The sequence below is a fragment of the Pungitius pungitius genome, chromosome 11 (assembly GCF_949316345.1).
Source record: "Pungitius pungitius chromosome 11, fPunPun2.1, whole genome shotgun sequence".
NCBI classification, from domain to species: domain Eukaryota; kingdom Metazoa; phylum Chordata; class Actinopteri; order Perciformes; family Gasterosteidae; genus Pungitius; species Pungitius pungitius.
The window spans coordinates 12,831,701-12,851,553 of NC_084910.1; the positions used below are offsets into that span (position 1 = coordinate 12,831,701).

The following is a 19,853-nucleotide window of genomic DNA, read 5'->3' on the forward strand; positions in this document are numbered from 1 at the left end:
TTTTATATTTAAACTATGAAACGTTAAAGTACTACTAGTATGATTGCACTACAAATTCTCATGTAAACTTTTAAGGAATTCCTTTTAATTCCTGATGTTGGGCTGCAGGTGGCGCTTGAAGTCCGTAGATGAGGAGCCGGGTGAGCAGGCTGTTTGTAAGTGCTACAGACACATGAATGTCACAAGACCTTTGGGTTCAAAAGCATTCGATTCTTTTGCCGTGTATGAATACGCATATGAAAATTTGACGCGTATAACATGTGCTTTCAATTTACATACACAGCACATACAATAACGAGAATATACAAAAAAATTAAGAAGGGGGAATTTATTTTTCTTACTTTTTGTATATTCATTATTAAGAATAAAAACAACAAAAACAAAAACATTTTCATCAAATATACCTGTTTGAAGAAAGACAATAAACTACTAAACATCTAAGAATTTTGTGAAATTATTTGTATATTAACATACAAGTATGATTCATCTCAAGGAAATTCATTTTTTATTTTATTTAAATACTTAAATACATGACTTTTGATTTAAAGCCCAATGATTTGAAATGTATATATTCATTCAAAACCCCATAATGGAAACTTGTGTATTTTATTACATGACAAATTAAAGACTGTTACTACTGAATACACTATTGTGTGTATATAAATATATATACACATCATAAATATTGGTAAAAAAATAAAGACATAATATATTATACACACCAATTAATGGTAAAAACAAAATATAAAACTGGAATAATTAAATACTTTAAGTTTGCTTGTTTTTAAACAATCTAATAATACTCTTGCTTCCTTAAAAGGAAAAACCTGTTTTTTTATTTTAAACTAAATTTACTAACTGATGCATTTTGGACATGGTCCTATAATATATTTTTATTAACTGTGTTAGTTTACAGAATCGTTATTTTCAATTCTCCATTTTAGTCATTTGATAAATACTATTTTTTCGGGCGTCATTATTTTTTAGCCCAAATCAGGAGAATTTGTGCAGAGGAAAACGACCCGCAGACGTTCCCTTGCTTGGCCGGCAGGGGGCGCTGGAGCTCCGCAGATGCGGGTGCAAGGAGTCGCCTGTTGGTGATGTTCTCGGGCATGTGGCCCAGAGGAAAAGGGGGCAGTCTTCCTCTCTGACCGCTCGATGAAAAAAAAGAAAGAAAACGACCGAGCAGCACAAGGGCCGAGTGATGCACGACGGCAGCGGGGGAACGCGGCTGTACAGGCGGAAAAACAGGACTACTGGTACCGCCGAACATGGAGCGTCGCCCCCTCTGCGGAATAAACCCGGTGTACGCTGATGTGGCCAGTCAGTGAGTTCGGAAAAAAAGCAAAAGCTTTGGCTTCTACTTTTGTTTTTTTGTGTCTTTTTCAACCGATAAAAAACCCCTCACATCTGCAATGATGCGGGCGGTGGACTGGAGACGAGCCGCTGCGGTTGTACTCTGCCTTTTCGGATGCGTCGTCTCCGCAGCCGACGCCAAAACGTCCGCGGAGGGCTCTGCCGCGGAAGGTAAGAGTCCGTTAACGTTAGGCACGTCCTCCGTGACAACGAGCTAACGTTAGTTAGCCGAGCCGCCTTGGAGGCTAACGGCTCCCCCAGCCGACCTGGATGCTGATGCGACCTACACTCCGCGTTAGCTAGCCGTAGCAAGTTAGCTGGTCGCGAAAAGAGAGCAAGAAAAAAAAAAACCTTCTGTGAAATGTTAATTTTTCCAGCCTGGTGTGAAATCACTGTGGTGTGGTCCCATGTGGGCAGTCTCTCGAATTGTCCAGAATAATGCAGTAATTAGAGGAGCGTGTTCAGCTGCTGCGATTAGTCATTTTAGGCTTAAAAAATAATCACTCACACGTTCTCGCTCTTGTGTGAGTGCTCACCTGGAAAGAGGAGACGACCACATTTGAACATAATGTAGTTTGAAGGACTTTCCCTGTTAAAACCTTTCTTTTGGTGGAAGGAGGTTGCTTTCCCGCTGCTCAGTGACCGTAAACATCCACCTGGTTCAGGTGTCAAACAGGAAGTAGATGGATCCCAACAAACGCACACTTGTGCTGGAGCCGAAGTTGACTGCGTTTGTCCTACCAAAACCCCAATGTTGACTATTATAAAACATGATCACATTACTATAAGTATTGATGATTCACACTTCTGTGTGAATCAATACTAATAACTATTTAATCGTTAAAGTCATATTTTGAAAGCTCAAATGCTAGTGTCAGATTGTTATGAATAATTCTTCACGTTTGACTGAGAAGCCTATGACTAGCCCTGCTCAGTAAAATGCGTGCGTGTGTGTGTGTGTCTGTATGTGGACTTGCAATACGGATTTATATGCACAAATTGAATTTGGTGTCATGACATTAGTTGGTAAATTATCTGGTGTCTGCAGAGATTAGAGTCTCTTACATCAACAGACTCATTCAAGGTTTGAAAGTCTGCCTGATTTACTATAATCTGTTGGCGTCTCATTCAGTCACGAACTTTGAAGCTGAACTGTCACAGTAACTTCTAAAGTGGAGTCACATCTGTTTTATCCGTCACTTTTATCCCTCACATGCATACGCATGCAAACATTGCACACGTTGTCTGTATTCACTTACATTCGTGTCTGGCCTACATTTGGTCCCCTCCCTACAAGTCTGGTTACTTTACAGTACAAATATAAACATACAGTAAGCAATGCTGTAAATCAACCATGGTTTCAATAAACACATGCAGAATGTTTAAATTATTAAGTTAGTTAGATATTTTATATCCATGATCAATTAAGGAGATATGTCGGGCATTTTCTTGCTCATGACATTTGTACAAATTCACAACACGAGGCTCCGGTAGAGAACAAGCTAAAGTCTGTCCAGGCTTACTCTTTGTTTTTTCTCTTCTCACTCCCCTTTTTCGGGTGTTTATGTTGCCTCAGATAGACCTTCAGTTGTCCAGGGTGAGGTTATGTCCAGGTCGATACTGAGGACTTTCTCCTGGTCAATCCTGCAGACAACATGGATGAGTGGAGCCAGACAGACGATGTGCTCTGAGATATAGATCTCACTCACGTCGCCAAGGCTTCCAAGAAGTAGACCAATCCAATCAAATCTTACCAGCTGGGCAAACTGAATGTTAATCCTGTGGTATGAGTGCCAGCAGCAGATCCTCTTCTAGGAAGATGCATTGGTTCATGCAAAAGCACAGTGTTTTGGGAGGATGTCAACATCCTGCAGAGGAAAAATGGTAATGGGCAATTGTATTGTATTATCGTGGATGGGAATGTTAGCTGTAGTAAGACGAAGAGAGTCCATGTGCTCTCCAGCCAAAGATATGATAATGTCACCCACTGAGTTAATGGGATCAGCCCTCGCTATCTAATCTCACTTTTAATCCAGCGAAGGGAAAATAGCAGGCCGGGACACCTATTGATAGTCCTTTTCTTTAGTTGTGTGTGGGCTGAGCTGTAGTTCAACAGACTGAGAATGAGATGTTTGTTTTGGCATTTGAATGGTAAACAACTAACTTAATTTCTTGTGTTTTTTGTTTCGCTGTGGTTGAACGAGTTATTACACCCAGAATGACACAACAGTTCGTTTGGAGCTTGAAGTTGACATGCTTTAGTGTAGTTTTCCTATAATTTAATCCTTAACTGCAGTGCTTTTTTTTCATTATTTGTGATAAAATACAAATAAAATAATTGACGATATTGTTTGATTTCAACGTGCCAATTTTACAAGAGCTCTTGCATTCCTGTCACCTGATTTGTCTCATATTTAACCATGTGCTCCCGCTTCAGAAAGTGATGAATAAAGTTCAGTTTTCTCACACTCGTTAACATTGCGTGTGGCTTGTCGAAGATCTGATCTTATCTAACCAAACCAATTCCGCATTGTTGAGCATTCTCTCCAATTGGGTGGGTGCCATTAAATCATTGCAAAAGAAGAAGACCGGGTATGGAGATAAAGTCATTTTTAAAAGGGATAATGGTGGAAAACAGTCTTTAAAATTGAGTGATTTTGTTTTGTCAGTTATTAGAATTGGGGAAGGTTACGGTCTCCTCGTTGCCCAACACGGTTAGGTTTTATTAGCCTCATATTTTGGTCTTTGTCTATTCTGCATTTTTACTGAACTAAATACACTTAAAAACAAGTTTATTGTGAGTAAATCAATCACTGGGTTTCTGGACAAGCCTTTTGTACAGAAAGTATATGCCCCCCTACCAGGGATGGGGACTCGAGTTTGAGACTCGGACTCGAGTGCGACTCGAGTCGCACACACGCGTGACTTCCGACTCGACTCGGACTCGAGCTTTGGGACTCGTGAACAATGTTTAATTTTAGGAAAAATCTGATGAGCTCGCTATACCGCTCCCTCCGTTACCTGCCTACGTAACACGTACATCGACATCTATTGCTGGCTGCGCGCGCGCGGCCACACACGAGAAAGACAGCAGCCGCTGCTGGGTGGCGCTGACGGTGGGGGGGGGCTGGCGCTGAGGGTCCGACCGACGGTTCGCTGACGTCGGGACGTATGCGTTTACTCTGCGATCTCCTTAAACTGTCTCTGCTCTGCTCACTGAAGCAAAACAATACGTGGACAAGAGCAGCGAGTGTTGTCACCTACTGCTGCTAACACATCCCGTCAGACCAGGCTTATTTATTTATATCCGTTAATGAACTTTTCTCCTCTTGTTACCCTGGTAACCGCTGTCATTAGAAGGTTGCGTCGATTCTTACTGTGAAAATCTACGTACTTCCGGTTTAGCGGCTACGCTTCGTATTTTCATTTTATGGGGAAAACCACAAAAAAACATTAAGTAAAGAGTAAAGGAGGAGTAAAACGTTGTTGGTATGTTTTTTTTACGGTAAAAGGGACGTTGATAAGAGATGGGGACTCGAGTTTGAGACTCGGACTCGAGTGCGACTCGAGTCGCACACACGCGTGACTTCAGACTCGACTCGGACTCGAGCTTTGGGACTCGTGAGCATCTCTGCCCCCTACCGACCCCCCCCCCCCTTCTCTGTTTGTAAGAGCACCAAACCCCCTCACACACCCCACGGATGCCAGCCATACCACGCATTTCCAGTTTATCACACCTCATTTTATGGTTCAGCAACGCTTCGCCTCCATGTAGCTTCTGATTTAAGCAATTAATTCAAGATTTAGTGGGCTGAAAAACATACCCTAGTCTTTCCTGATTTCTCCTCTCTGTTTACTTGCGTTCAGACACACTCGACCACCCTGCTGCTCTGGCTGCTGCTGTCTGGTATAATTGGTCTGAGATCACAGTGTTGGTCAGGCAAAACTGTCTTTGAAGCCTGTATCCTCCATATGCTAACCAAAACACTCCGATAAGGAGTCACTACAGCGCGGGACAATTCTGGAGCTGCTGGTTTAGCCACAGAATGGAGGTCTTCGTTCATTCTTCAGGTCGAACATCATGTCTTTCCTGTGTGTCGGAGCAAAGAGGAGACTCCTAGCTTGTTTAACGATGATGTCATCACAGTAGTGATTTATTGGATAAGCGTTGGGGGGGGGGGACTGTTGCATTTGTCAATCTGGAGTCTCCCAGGGGAGTTCTTTTTGAATGTGAGCACAGCTGGTGCCCCTAACAACATATCGCTGGGAGTGGGACAGGAAGTGAGGTCATTGATCCCCTTCTGTGAACCCCCCCCCCTCACACACACGCACAGTTGTTAATGCAATGGGTCGTTCCTGTCTGACGTCTTTTTGTTCTCTAGTCCTCTCTTTGTGACGGTTGCAAACGTAATAGCAGTGAGGAATGACGTTGAGGGTTCGGAAAGCAGCCACAGAGCAGATCTTCACACCAGACCTCTCAGGGTTATGACGGGGTCTGGGTTAAAAATCAACACGTCGCTGTGCAACGGTATCATTTGCTGCCGCGCTGTGTTTTTAGGCGGAGCCCGCTGCACTCGGGCTGAACTCTTACCAGATTTGTCACAGTAGTTCTTTGCTGACCGCAGGATCTCTGAGTGGGGGAGGTGGGGGGCGGGGGTCAGTCTAGCCAGGGGTATGCTTAGTGTGTGTGTGTGTCAAGGAGGGTGGGATTTCAAGAAAGAGTTACGATGAAATTCAGTTGCAGTGAGTAAGGGGGCGGTGGGCATGTTTAGGTGAAGGCGAAAACCCTTTCAGCCTTGATTGAAAGGTCAGCGGGGGTCAACCAGCAGCCAATGATCAAACAGGGTTTATGCTGCTGTGTTTGCAAGCACAGAGAAAACGATTGTGGGTTCTGGTAGAATTTCAATTATAGTGTTTTTGCTCGATTTTTGTTTATATGGTCCCATACCTCTCAAATTGAATAAAGTTGTGATTTTTTCCTGCTTGGGATGTAATTAACTTCACAGCGGTTTGACCTGCCTCCCAGGGGTGAAATAAAAATACTGTATGTGTGCGTACCTTGTTTGGCAGTGGTGGAAAGGAACTAAATTCAATGACTGCACAGTTTTGAGCTATGTTACATTATTCAATATGTCTTCTACCACTTTCACATATTAATATATATATAACATGCATGCATGCATGCATGCATATATATATATATATGCACGCATGTATGCATGTATGTATGTATGTATGTATGTATGTATGTATGTATGTATGTATGTATGTATGTATGTATGTGTAACCTTTTGTTTACTGTTATTTTGCAGTTTCATATTAATAATATAATACATGAACTAAAATATATGAGCCTCACAACACTAATCCAGCAGGAGCAATGGAGCAGAGAAGGGGATTTTTATCTTTTTCCAAAATCATTGACTCCATCTTTAAGATGGAAACATTTGTTGCGATGGATAAGGCTTTATTGATACGCAGGGGTGGTGGTGGTGGATTCAAAAATTACTCATCAGTATATAAAAATAAGCCCCATCCTATCAGCAACATTGTACAAAGAAGCACGTCTCCTGCAGTGACATCCAACCGTTGTCACATAGAATGTAACCGCAGATTTATTTCCATGTGTGAATTCACCAGCACTACGGCAGTAGCTTTATGGTTTTGCTCCGTGGTCAAAACGAGAGAGAGCAGCACAGACGGATGTTCCAAGTTCATGACATGTCAGTTAAGTGTGTTTTATTGTAGGGCTGCATGAAATGAAAATTTAATAATCCACAGATTTTATCAATTTATTCAATGTAGCATTTCTTTCTATAACCTAGAATCAGTCCGACAGGATCAGAAGATTTTATTGATCTTCACCCTCAACAGGCCGTGTGTATATTCTTTAATTCCTCCTCACTTTTTTGCCAGGTGTTTATAAACCGTTGTTTCCTCCCTCTGGACCAAGGCTTCTTAAAGAAAGGGAAACGCTCCATTGTTGTACAGGGGAAGTGCCATTGGCAAGAATCTCGGAAATGTCTGACTTATTGTGATTGGCCGGGATGTGGAAGGCTCTGGCTCTGAAACAAGCCCAGTTAAAGAGAGGACTATTCTTGAGACGGCAGTGATTATAACACCACTTTGTTTGAGGTCTGGATATCACTCCTCTCATCACACCCCCGCTCAGATATATATACGCACACACGGCTCAAGAACCACTGTTTGTTCACAGAGGTGACTCTGAAGGTTCACCTGAGCGATGCCAGCACCCACCAACCCCTGGCAGGAGCCACTGTGCAGCTCTTCACCAACCACACTTCTGTAACCACGGAAACCTCATCTCCCGATGGCAACGCCTACCTGCGCTTCCCCTACCGCCTTGGGACACTGTTGGTCGTCACCGCTACCAAACAGGGATATGTGCCAAACTCTGTGCCCTGGACTCCCTCAAGATTACCTGGTAAGTGTGTGTGTGTGTGTGTGTGTGTGTGAGTGAGACAGAGAGATATTTAAAGACAAATGCAAGGAGGATTTTATTGCACACATTCAGAGTGTTTGCTTGCGCTCTAAGTGTGCAGGCATTTTGATGTGTGTATGTTAGAGTGGAATAGAAAGATTGTGAGTTTATGCCAGGTGTGAGAACCATTGCTGAGTGAAGCGCTCCATTACTCATTTATTACAATAAATACCAAAACCCAGCGAGGGGGCTGCCTCCTAAGTGGCGGCAGTACAGTGTGTAGGAGTGTGTTGCAGCAGGGGGGCTATTATGAGCCAAGGGAACAGCGGCCAATTGGATTAGCACGCTTACCAGCTCTGAACAATGGAGGGGCGAAAAGAAGAAAAAAAGTGTAGCTTGCAGGGTCAGACTTGTGTCCTGCACAGCAGACAGGATGGGAAGCAAGACTATTAAAAATGGTTGAAGATGGTTTATTGACTTGTTATGTCAGATAGCGATCAGTAAAGAGGCCAGGTTGATTGCTGCAGTTTATTTCCTATCTGATGGTGTATTTATCTGCTGATGCACTGTCTACACTTTATGGGGTTCATTTGTGTTCCAGTATTTTCCTCCATCAGCCTGGACCTGCTACCAGAACGAGCTGCTACTCTGATGGTGTATGAAGATGTTGTGGAGATTGTTTCTGGCTTACAAGGTAAATGCTGTGTGTGTGTCGGCGAGGGGAGTAGACATTTTGGCATGGTTGTATTCAGGTCATTGTTTTTACAAGTTGACAATTGTTGGTATTTAATATCTCAAAAATGTGATTTTATATTTTATTTATATTGCATATACAAATTGGCTGACCATTCACCCGCAACAAGTCTGTATTTGCAAGTGGTTGTTAATGTTATCGTTCTGGTGTTAGAAATAATTTTTCCTCAAATCCGATTCCTTCATGTTTATTTGTGTTGTTGATTTTTGATTTTCTAACTATATTTGATACCCCAAATAAACAACAATAAATTCATATTTATTCTTTATAAGAAATTAAAATATTGCATCCTACATTTTACATTAAATGTCAGTAAAAACCTTGCACCCACACATATGCCAACTATGAGTCCATTCTTGTTGGCTAGCTGCTTTTTTTGTATTATTATATTAGAGAAGGCTTTCCTAGTGAGACCAAATCAATACAGCCTCATTTTTGTGTTGTGTCATTTGTGTGACCGACCAAAAGGGGAGTAATTTGAGGTGTCAGCTGTGTTGTCCAAAGAAAAAAAATCCCAAACTCGTTAATATACAGACACCATTAACATTAAAAGTCTTTGAGTGCACGTGACCTTTGATGCTCAGGGGAGTGATTCACTTGGCATTGGCACGAGGAGAGAGAATAAAAGGGGCAAGAGGAGGATGATATGCTATGTGCTGGAAGATGGGGTTTTAGGTGGAGCAGTTGGAGAGAATAGTTGGGGGGGCTGGGCATAGCAGTGTCCAACAGAATTAGTAACAGACGAGGTGAGAGGAAAGTGGAGGGGAAAAAGACAAGAGTTGAGGAAGGGAACGCACAAAGAACAGAAACGGGGTCATTTCCTTTCACAAAAACACACTCTCACAAGGGAAACAACACTCACACCTGAGGACCAGGACTCCGACCAAAACATGGAAGTTATAAAAGATGTTCATACTGCGTACAACTAGAAACACAGTGAACTCTCATATACAGCTGGATGTGTGTGCCTCACTGCTCAGGAATGTGCACCCGCTGCAGTCGGACCACAATGACATCACCTTGCTGAGTCCAGCTAAACGCACTTTTCCCTATTTATTCTTCTTTATGTAAAATGTGTTAATTGGCAAGTAGAGACGGGAGGGGGAGAAATGAAAAGGCAATCACACTGGCTGAGAGAAAAAAAGTAAAGCGGTGCATTAGCTCTTTGGTATCGATGCAGAGTTGCCTCCATTAGGCCTAATTTGATGGCTACATTTCTAAACACACATTAGTAGTAAATGAGGAGTAATGACATGTAAAACATCCTGGAACAAGACCAGTGTACACAAGACGGCAGGCAAAACCTCCTGACGTAAATTTCTTCATTGAATTTGGAGACTGAAACTTACTTATTCATATGTACATATTTTAATGTTTACGTTTTATTGACATGGACATTTCTTTTCACATTTAATTATTCCAAAAATATTTTCATTGTAAACTGTATTTTAAAAATCAAAACGGATTTAGTTTGTCCACAAATTTTTAAAAAATACGAGGAACAGTTCATCAATTATTTGACAAAAAGGATGTGAACAATGCAACAATAAATTACTGCACCCTCATTCAGCCTCCACCCCGCGGTGCCGCCTGTCCCCTCGTCTCTCCATCGTTTGGCTTGTGAGGCGAGGCGTGTACCGGTTTCAGCGGTGTTTCAGAAATGATTTTGCAGGCCGCTCTTAAAGGTGCGGCGGAAAAACGGCACAAAATGAATCGTCCGGGGGGCGATGAAGACGCTGTGCTCTGCAAGAGAAAATCTTGGGTGGTGCTTGGGGAATGTATCAAGAGGGACATTGGGGGCGAATCCGGTCATTTTACAAAATAAAATATTTTAAAGAAAAAACAGATCTACCAGGATCGGTCTGCGGACCGGTGGTTGGGAACCTGATTATCTCAACCATCAAGGCCAGAATCATTTGAAATTGTTCTTAGGCTGAAAGAACTCTTGACATTGGTAATGTCCATGTTTTCTGAAGCCTCTCTGTCTGTCACGCCTCAAGGTCTCCGCCCTCAGCCCAGTGTCCATTTCCAGCGCAGAGCTCTGACACTTCCCCCCAACATCTCCTACGCCAACCTAACTGCGCTGCTCACCGTGGCCAGCTCCCCCTCGCACATCCAATACTTTCCCCACCTGCAGGTCCTCAGCGGCAACGGCACAGGTGAGGCTGGTGATGACGTACTCCACTGTAGCAAATCGGGGTCGAGGGCAGAATCGAGCACAGGAGACGGGAGCAGGTAGCCGAGGGTGTGGGGGAGTGAAGAGAACCGAAGGGGCAGTGGTACACGAGAGAGACTTTACCCCCGAGAGAGGCCTCTCTATCTCTGCCTGACCTCCTGAAACTCGATTGTGTGTGTGTGTGTGTGTGTGTATGTGTGCTCTTCTGTCTAACACTAGCCTGCACGCTTCCAGGCGTTCCCATCCACGTCCTTATTCGAGTTTGTGCGTCCTTCAGCTGGAATACCCCTCAAAAGCTCCCCCTCCCCAGCGCACCTACCTTCTCCCTCAGGGCAACACAAGCATGCTCGTCCTTTGTGACACTTTCCACCCTCTCAGCTTTTTCCCCATCCACCCCGTTTCCTTCTTTCCTGTATTTCCCTTGTTTTCTTTCCTGTCTGTCTCTTCTCTGACAACTCTGCTTTATCTATGCCCCCCCCCCCTCCCCTCCTCGTCTATTCTTTCTCTGCTCTCCCTCCTGTGCACTTTACTCCCACTCACCCTCTCTCACTTTTTTCTCCTACTCTCTCCTGCTTCTCTCACAGGGACAGAGGAGAGGTTTGAGTTGACTCCTGTGGCGGCCATCTCTGTTCACTTATTGGCCGGCGACGGAGTGGAGCTGCAGGTGAACGAGCCAATCGCAGTCTCCGTTCCCCTGCCGATCGACAGTGGCCTGAAAGAAAATGATCACATCCCCGCTTGGAGGTTTGACCCGCGCTTAGGTATGTACTGAGTGACTAAAAAGCTGCTTCAACTTCTCAGCACAATCCTCTCCTCCTGTGAAAAAAACTTCTTTTTAAATATGCAGTGCTGTTATATGACTACTTCTGTGTGCGGTTGAATGATTTTGTGAAATAATCAGAGTAGACCATGTGCACATGCACACGGTGCAGCGATGTCACGACTCTCTGGAAGCTGCAATTCTGAGCAATGAATCAAATTATTCATACGGTCTTATGAAAAATATGGCTCCAGATTAATCTGCAAATGAAACACAAATAGTGCCAAACATCACAAGATTGCAACGTGGAGGTATAATCTACTGGAGCTAAATCTTGAAGTAAACAAAGAGCTCTGCGGCGCTCAGAGACCTTTCTGGCCTCTCTGGACCCTTTTTGATTCATCTCAGCGGTCTTGAATGTGTGTTGTAAGACGTCCCGCAATGTGACACACCCAGTTGTTCTTGGACACGCTGAGCTGAAAGACGACGACGATGAATAGACCATCAGTTGAGTCAGGCGTGTCCGCACAACGAAGCATCCTTCTCTGTGTTCCTTAGGATAATAACATTTCTACATCCACTGTGTGGTGTGTTTCTGCTCTGTCAGGACCTATTAAAATTCTTCTGGTGGAATGAAATGCTCTGGGAGCTGCATTAAACATTTTAGTCCTCACTGTGTGATAAAAATTCTTGCTAAGTGAGGAGCATGTTATTGAGCCAATAAATGATGAAAATCTGGACCATCTCTGCTCTGTGATTGTTTTAAAATATGGTGAGGCTCGGTTTAAAGTGCCCAAAGTATCAACATCCAGAGCTTATAAAAAGGGCTTTGATAAAAGCTGAGAGAACACACACACACACTCACACATTTGTTGCCTACGCACAGCCTGTAGCAGCAAGTATTTCCACAACAGAAGTCATCCTGGTCCCCTCACTCCAGGCTACATCTTGTGTTCCTTAGCAACCTACCAAATAAGTAGCATAACAGAGAGGCCTGTCTCCTGATTAAGTTTCTTCACTTTGTGTGTTTGCGTGGTTATGTGTTAAACCGAGGACCGAAAACCAAAACAACCAAGTCATTTTTTGAAACCCGCCCGGGGTCTTGTTGGAAGAGTAATTCAAACTGATAAAAGCTCACACAAAGAAGTTTAGTTTTGTTTACAGTTTGCACATGGAACCTGTTTCTCTTGTACAACCGACAGGTCCTTTATGTATTGTTGCATGTTATTGGAGCGTGAGGCTAAATGATGTCACACGAGTGTGTGTGTCATCGGTAAACAGACACACCTTCACCCTCAGAGGAGTTTGATGATGCAAATCAGCTTGCTCAGGTGAGCCGACCACTACTTGAACTAAAAGACCCCAACGTCAGCTGTGTTGACTTTGCATGAGTGGGCGAGAGGCTGAAGTATTGCACAGGCTGCATCGGCATTGTAAATGTTTGCTTAGTGCCCAGGCAGTCAGAAGACTCTGTACAGTGTATTGAGGCGTGGGAACAGACTCCTTTTGAACGTCAATATTACACAACGGTCACGCCGACAGAGGACTCCCCTGTGGAAACAATCGGACAACCTGGGTGAATCGGGGGAAGACTTGGTGTGTGTGTGTGTGTGTGTGTGTGCTTGTGTGTGCATTTGGTGCTGTGTCATTCAGCCGTGCCATTTTCTTAGCCTCGGTTTCTCTCGTGCCATTGCCCTCATCTCTTCTTCCATTGCTCCCCTTTGATCTCTTCTCCTTTCAAACTCCTCATAGGCAGTTCTGTCTTCATTAAATATCTTCCCCTTCCCTTTTGTTTTTGTTTCCTCGGCCCAAAAGATTGATTCTGATTCCTGACCTGTTATGTTGTATAACTGGAAATGAAGAAAAAAACAAAGTGGTTCACTGTGTAGGTCCAGTGACCCGAAGTTGGGGAGGGCACAAGTGAATGTTTCCTCTTGGAGCAGAGTTACTGTGAGCCAATCAATCAGTGACTCCGGCTTTGTTCTGGCACTGCTGAAGCTGGTGTTGCCCTTGTATTCAAAGGCCCTTTAGTGAGATTTTACTGAGCATGCTGCCTCCATGTGGGAGAGTTGAGTATTGTCAAAACACACTGTTCTCACATTGCAGAGCAAGTTTGCGTTTAAAAAAAAAGGATCATTTTTTGGGAGTTTTTTGTCGGCTCCTCCAGACCTGTAGCAAACATTGTCATTGACTCACGAACAAAAGTGAATCCACCATTTTATGCTTGTTTTAATTGTGTTTATATCAGGAGTTGATATCAAATACAGCAATGTATTGCTAAAAGATCACTTTATAAACAAATGATTCTTGGCCACATTGTCTGTATTTTTTTCCTATTATACTTTTATACCACAAGTATTATATTGCATTATACTTTGAATCTTGGTTTTTAAAAAAAAAATACTTAAACCTGACCGAACAGTAGGAAAGTAGAGTGTACAAGTTGTCACTTTGCCACCAATGCACCCTGCAATCTTGCACAAATAATTTCTGGGAAATTAAATTTCAACCTCAAGTCACACGACTGTTTGTGTGTGCAGGTGCCTGGATAAAGAGCAGTTGGGGTCATGTGCAGCGGGACGGCAACCGGCTCAGTCTGACCTACATCGCTCCTCAGCTGGGATATTGGGTGGCCGCCATGTCTCCAATACACTCAGGTAAGAAACTGCTTTGGAAAAAGTTTACAAGACAGAGTGGCGTGAGCACATCTGGCTGGTTTGTGAAGAAGAAGATGATAGCAAAGTGGACACTTGTTTTGAGGAAAGATCCACTGAATTAACATTTAAATCATTTGTCTTGTTAAAGTCGTTGAGCGCCTGGAAAACAGCGTTATGGATCAATACAGCTACCCACTGGAGTTGTGGACCTGAAAATGGGCTTGCTGTGAATGTGAAGTGCAACAGAATCCGTTTCTGCGTCTGACCAACAGGTCCAGTGTTTGCAAAGGACATCAGCATGTACCACACCGTATTCCTGTTGGCTATACTGGGAGGCATGGCTCTCATCCTGCTGTGCCTGCTCTGCCTGCTGCTGTACTACTGCAGGTGTGTGAAACACTTTCCAACTCAACAGTGTCCAAAGTCTCCAAAACGAGGAAGCAAAGGCAACATTTTAGGAGTGCTAGAAGTGACAATAGTACAGTTCTTGTGACTGGTTTTGTGGAACATGTGAATGCGCAATAGTTGACTAATTTATGCTTTATATCTGTTTGACTTGACGTTATCTACTATCTACTAAATAAATAACACACATTGGTGTCTTCATTTTTTGTCTGAACATAATCATTTAGCCTCTAAATGATTGTGTGTGCGCTTCAGTTACTAGAGTCCCATTATAATTTGGTAAAATGACCATGAGCAGCTAAAAGGTTATTTTTGTCTGCGTGTGGGTCCTGGATGCCTGGATTAATTTGTTTGGATAAGAATAATTCAAATTTAAACTGATTCTGCAGATGTAATCATAATGTATGTTTGTGTCTGTGTTGTGCAGGCGTCGTTGTTTGAAGCCTCGAGGCTCTCACCGCAAGCTCACACTTTCCTCTGGTCTAGACGGCAGTAGGAGGGACCAGGCCACCTCCATGTCCCACATGAACCTCATCAGCAACGAGGTCTGTGTGAATTACAGCTTCAATCGCTGCTCTGACATGCACTGTTTTAGTGACCACTGGAGGAAATGCTGGCTCCCTTTGTCACATCTGCTTAGCTGAGGGATGATCCATCAACAAACATTGACACAACAAAAATAATTCCTTAAACTACAAAGAATCAATGGTGTTTCAAAAATCCTCCCAGATGTTGTTTGCTAGACATGATGTCTTCGTTGGTTGGTGTTGGCTTTATACTGTATATGACTTCACAATGAGTGCATTTAGAAAATGTGTTACAGTTGTACCTGTTGCACTCTGCAGGTGCAGCTGGAACTCGTGTCCACGGCGACAGAGCCTGACATGACCACACCAATGCTGAATCCTTCCTCATATGAGCACCAGGACAATCATCGCCAACACAGCCTGATCCATCACAGCAAACACAGCCGCTCCTCTCTCGGTAACAGCCACCACGGCTCATCTCTCGGCAATCTGACGCCTCGCAGCAGAGACTACCTGCAGTCCGCCGAGACGTTCCAACTGAAGCCTGCCCTCTCGTGCGGTACGGACAGAGGCTGCCGCCAATCGTACACCTCCGTCTGCTCGTCCAGCAATCCCGTTTCCGACGCGTCCGCCAATCACGTGGCCGCTAACCACCTGATCGGTGTGGGGATCGTTGACTGCATCTCCCCTTCCTCTCCTCCGCATTCCCCCAGTAGAGGGGAGGGCTGTGAGTGCAGAGCTCCGGACTACCTTCTTTCCCGCTCTGTGGACCACCTGGAGCGTCCCAGCCCCCCGTTGCTCTCCCGGCCGGGCCAGCTGCTGTGCTGCGGCTCTGTGGACCTGCTGAGTGGAGGAGAGGGCTACCCGAGGGTGCGCCCTACGCTGGTGATCCCGGCACACTACATGCGCCTGCCCGGGGAGCACCCGCTGTCTGGTCAAGCCCTCCTGCTGCAGACGGATCAGCAGAGTGACCTGGAGACCATCCAGGCTGAGCTCAATGCCTCTCATTCCCAACAGCCCCTGGGACAATCTCCCACTGACTGCGCCCCCTGTCCCAGCAAGCAGGGTGACGCAGAACGCCACGGCATGTCAGAGTCCCTGTCGATCCCGGCAGCGCTCGGGGAAACGGGCCTGGTGGAAATCAACAGCGAGGACACCTTGTGGGCCGAAAAGACTTTAATGGCGCTAAGAGGAGGGAAGCCTCTGCCTCACCCCCGGGCCTGGTTCGTGTCCCTTGACGGGCGCTCCAATGCTCACATCCGCCACTCCTACATTGACCTGCAGCGGGCTGGGTGCCACAGCAACACGCCAAATGGAGGCGGTCAGCAAGGTAACAGCAGTGGCGGGAGGCGCGGCGGGAGGCGCGGCCAAAGCAACGACGCCAGTCTGGACTCCGGTGTGGACCTGAACGAGCCAAGAGTGGGCCGCAGGGGTAGGGACGGGGGGCGGGTGGAGAGAGAGATTGACCGGTCAAAAGGCCCGGCACTGGCCACGGCCTACACTCAGCTGGTGTACGTGGACGATCTGGAACGGGGAGGCAGCGAGGAGGAGTCGCCACAGGCCGGTCCACAGGACAGTGTAGCAGGATGCGCCCTGTTGCCCGACGCAGAGGGTCAGAGAGGGGACCAGGGCCCGGGTGATGTGGAGGGGCTGCAAATACATGAGGAACCGCCCTCACTCTCCTCTTCATCCCCTGCTTCTCCTCCTCCCCTGCCCACACCAGAGGGAGAGACGTTCAGGACCGTTCATGCGCTGCTGTCGGTGTCTCCTGATGACGATGCTGCACAGGAGGATGGAGAGGGGGAGAAGAAGAGTCCCTGGCAGAGGAGAGAGGAGCGCCCCCTGCTGTCCTTCAACATAAAATAACCACTTCAAGGATGGGACCTTATCTTGAATAAATAAAATACTCACATGCCCTTATGCAAACTAAAAGTATTTTTGGTTGCTGTAATTGTTCCTCCTGTAAAATACGGGTTCTTATAGTCATTATTCTTTGCTTCAATTCATGCATAGAGGCTTTTGCAGTCAAGTCAGAATCTCTCCAAATTACCATATTTTTTAATGGATAGAGGACTTTTTTATGACTGAAAGTATACCAGCTACAAGAATAAAAGCAGAAAAAGTAAAAAAAATCAAAACTACCTAAAACTAAAACCGATGAACTCTTGGGTCAAAGTCGTACTTTAAATTGAATAATAGTAACATACTTTTTATAATGTCTCCGTTAAAGGAATGTATGTGTGCGCAAATCATTGCTAAAAATGACGAACTAGCTTGGGAGTCATGTTTTTACGTCTTCAGCTGTTCTTGCATGGATACACTGCAAAGGAAAAAATGAGCACTGTCTGCTATATTTAAATCCATCTATGATAAGACATCTACGCTGCAGTTGTAGACAGAAGGAACCATTACAGATACTAACATTTTTGGAGATATGGGCACGTCAGATTTGTTGTGAGATTGAATTGAAAGGAATATGATCTTGTCCTTTAACCATGATGCGCCCCTCCCCCGGCTGCCCAGGCGATAACGTGAAGGATAGAACCATTTAAATTGTCTTTTTTTTTAATGGAGCACTGAGACAACACTTCAGCACTGGGATCTTTTTCTATTCCAGAGTGTGACGGGCCGATTCCGATCCGTCATGAACATCAGCGAACACTTCATGAAATGACCACTTCGACATCCTTACGACGCTTTACATGAACTGACCACTCATCAGGAAAAATGTACAAATTACCTGAGGGAGACAAATAGACCTTGAGGGCAAGAGATTTTAATATTTTATGCACAACAAATGTATGCCTTTTTTATATATAGCCTTGTAATCGTAGAGGAGCTATTGTAGAAACATGATGGGTGGAGAACTACAGGAACCCTTTTTCTCGAGCCATATTGGCCGGAGTCCTCTGACTGTAAAGAACACACTAAACCTTAGATCATAACCCTAATTGTTTGTGGAGCAGCTGTGAAAAATACAGCAAGGGATTTTACTCTTTTTGACGTTTGTAAAGATCTTCAAGCGTGTTTCTGCACCACAATCAGGCCTGACACAAACATGTGAATTCTGTACTTTGAATGGTTTTAAGTGTGTAGCTTGACGCGAGCCTGTCAGAAGGCTGTTTTGGGTGTTTACCCAAACACAGTGGGGTTTGGACTGAAGAAATTAAACCACTATCCGCACTGCAACAGATAATGTGACACACCACTATGCTGGTGGGTAAGGATGTAATACCACTACAAAACTAGTTCCACCCAAAATAGTTGTGAGGTGTGACAGAATGAAGGGTTTTGTAATTGTTGAACCACTGACTTGACATATTTTTGCTCTTAAGGCTGTTCATCACTTTTATACGGCTGCTTTGCCTCTTTTGTAATATTAATCAGTGATTTTCAATTGCCAACGTGAAGTATTTTATCCTAATAATAGGCTGTTTTTATTTCTATTGAGTATTTTAAGGGCTTTTTCCCCCCTCCCTCGCCTTATTGTTATACAGAGACAAACATAACTGCTCTTCCCTGAAACCAAACTATTTTTGCATGCAATGTTTCACCCTATTTGTTTTTACCATTTCCTCATGTTCCAAGTGCCTTTGAACAACCTGTCGCTGCATCAACTTTTTTTGAACACTATTTATTTCTCACCTTCTTTGGCCTTCATCTTTTCTCCTCTACCTCAGCCCTCCCTCTTTCTCCCACTTTTGAAAGAAAGCATGCAGTAAACTTTGCTCAACACTAGCGTATGACAAGCTACACTGCAGACATATCCGAAAACGTCTACCAGCTCCTGCAATCATAAAATCCTCCACAGTAATCAGCAAGGCACCTGTCTGTGTAATCAGTTCAGGATTAACAAAAAAGTGTCAGTGTAGTAAGGGATAAATGAAGACAAGTGTGTGTGTGTGTGTGTGTGTGTGACTGATGTGAAACTAAACAGCAGGTCATTACGGTGTGTTTTTTTAGTTCTTTTTTTTTGTGCTTGTAGAGGATGAATGTTTCTTTCAAATGATTTTAGGTGTGCAAGGCTGGTGGTTGTAGTGTTCGTCTGCAATGCTGCTGGCTGCCAGCTTGTGATGTCAGACTGTGTGTACACGAAGAAGAGCTGAGAAATAATCAAGATGCATCCACTCGAGGCTCATATAGTCCCACAATCATAGAACAGTCTGTTTAGTTCTTTCCTTTCCTCTACCTGGTCAAAATGATGTGAGTTGGAGTTGTGAATGGCCTCTTCACTCTTAGTGTCCCACACTAAAATCCAGAGCTAGGTTGGGGTTGAATTACAGCATTCTGGGTGTGTTACTTGATTACATGCATTATATTTAAAGCTTATTATTCAGAATAAACCACCAAACTGGAAAGAGTTTTTTTGTTTTTGGACAAGTGAACAAACACAAAAGAAGTCAATTGCATCCTGCGATTCTTTTCCTCATTTTTATTAAATGTTGTTGTCCTTAGAAACCCCCTCCAAAGAAAAGACTGTCAGGATTGAGTCCAGGCATTATCCATCATTTGTCATTTTTAAACAACAGCCTTGATCTGGCAAAATATTTTTTAGAGGAATATGAATACAATTAAGAGTAAAATCACATTTTAAATCTTGTTTTCATTTATATTGATGATACAGTTGGATAAAAATACCTCAGAGTTTGTATTATTAAGTAACATATATTCCACAGTTTTATCACTATTACAGTGTGTATCTTATACTCTGTTGTACTTCATAGCAAGCAACCATGGAGTTTTGAAAAACATGGTGAGCATCTCATTATTTACGAA

At 44.1% G+C, this 19,853-nt stretch overlaps 1 protein-coding gene across 1 annotated transcript; it reads left to right on the plus strand.

The window, feature by feature from the left end:
* The first annotated feature begins 844 nt into the window (after positions 1–844).
* On the plus strand, positions 845–19,432 carry fam171a1 (family with sequence similarity 171 member A1). The gene is made up of 9 exons (XM_037453966.2): positions 845–1,527; positions 7,574–7,801; positions 8,400–8,492; positions 10,553–10,711; positions 11,313–11,489; positions 14,029–14,145; positions 14,418–14,532; positions 14,978–15,095; positions 15,396–19,432. The coding sequence occupies exons 1-9, from the start codon at positions 1,416–1,418 to the stop codon at positions 16,941–16,943; spliced, it is 2,667 nt and encodes an 888-aa protein (XP_037309863.2). The 5' UTR covers positions 845–1,415; the 3' UTR covers positions 16,944–19,432.
* Positions 19,433–19,853: the final 421 nt, after the last annotated feature.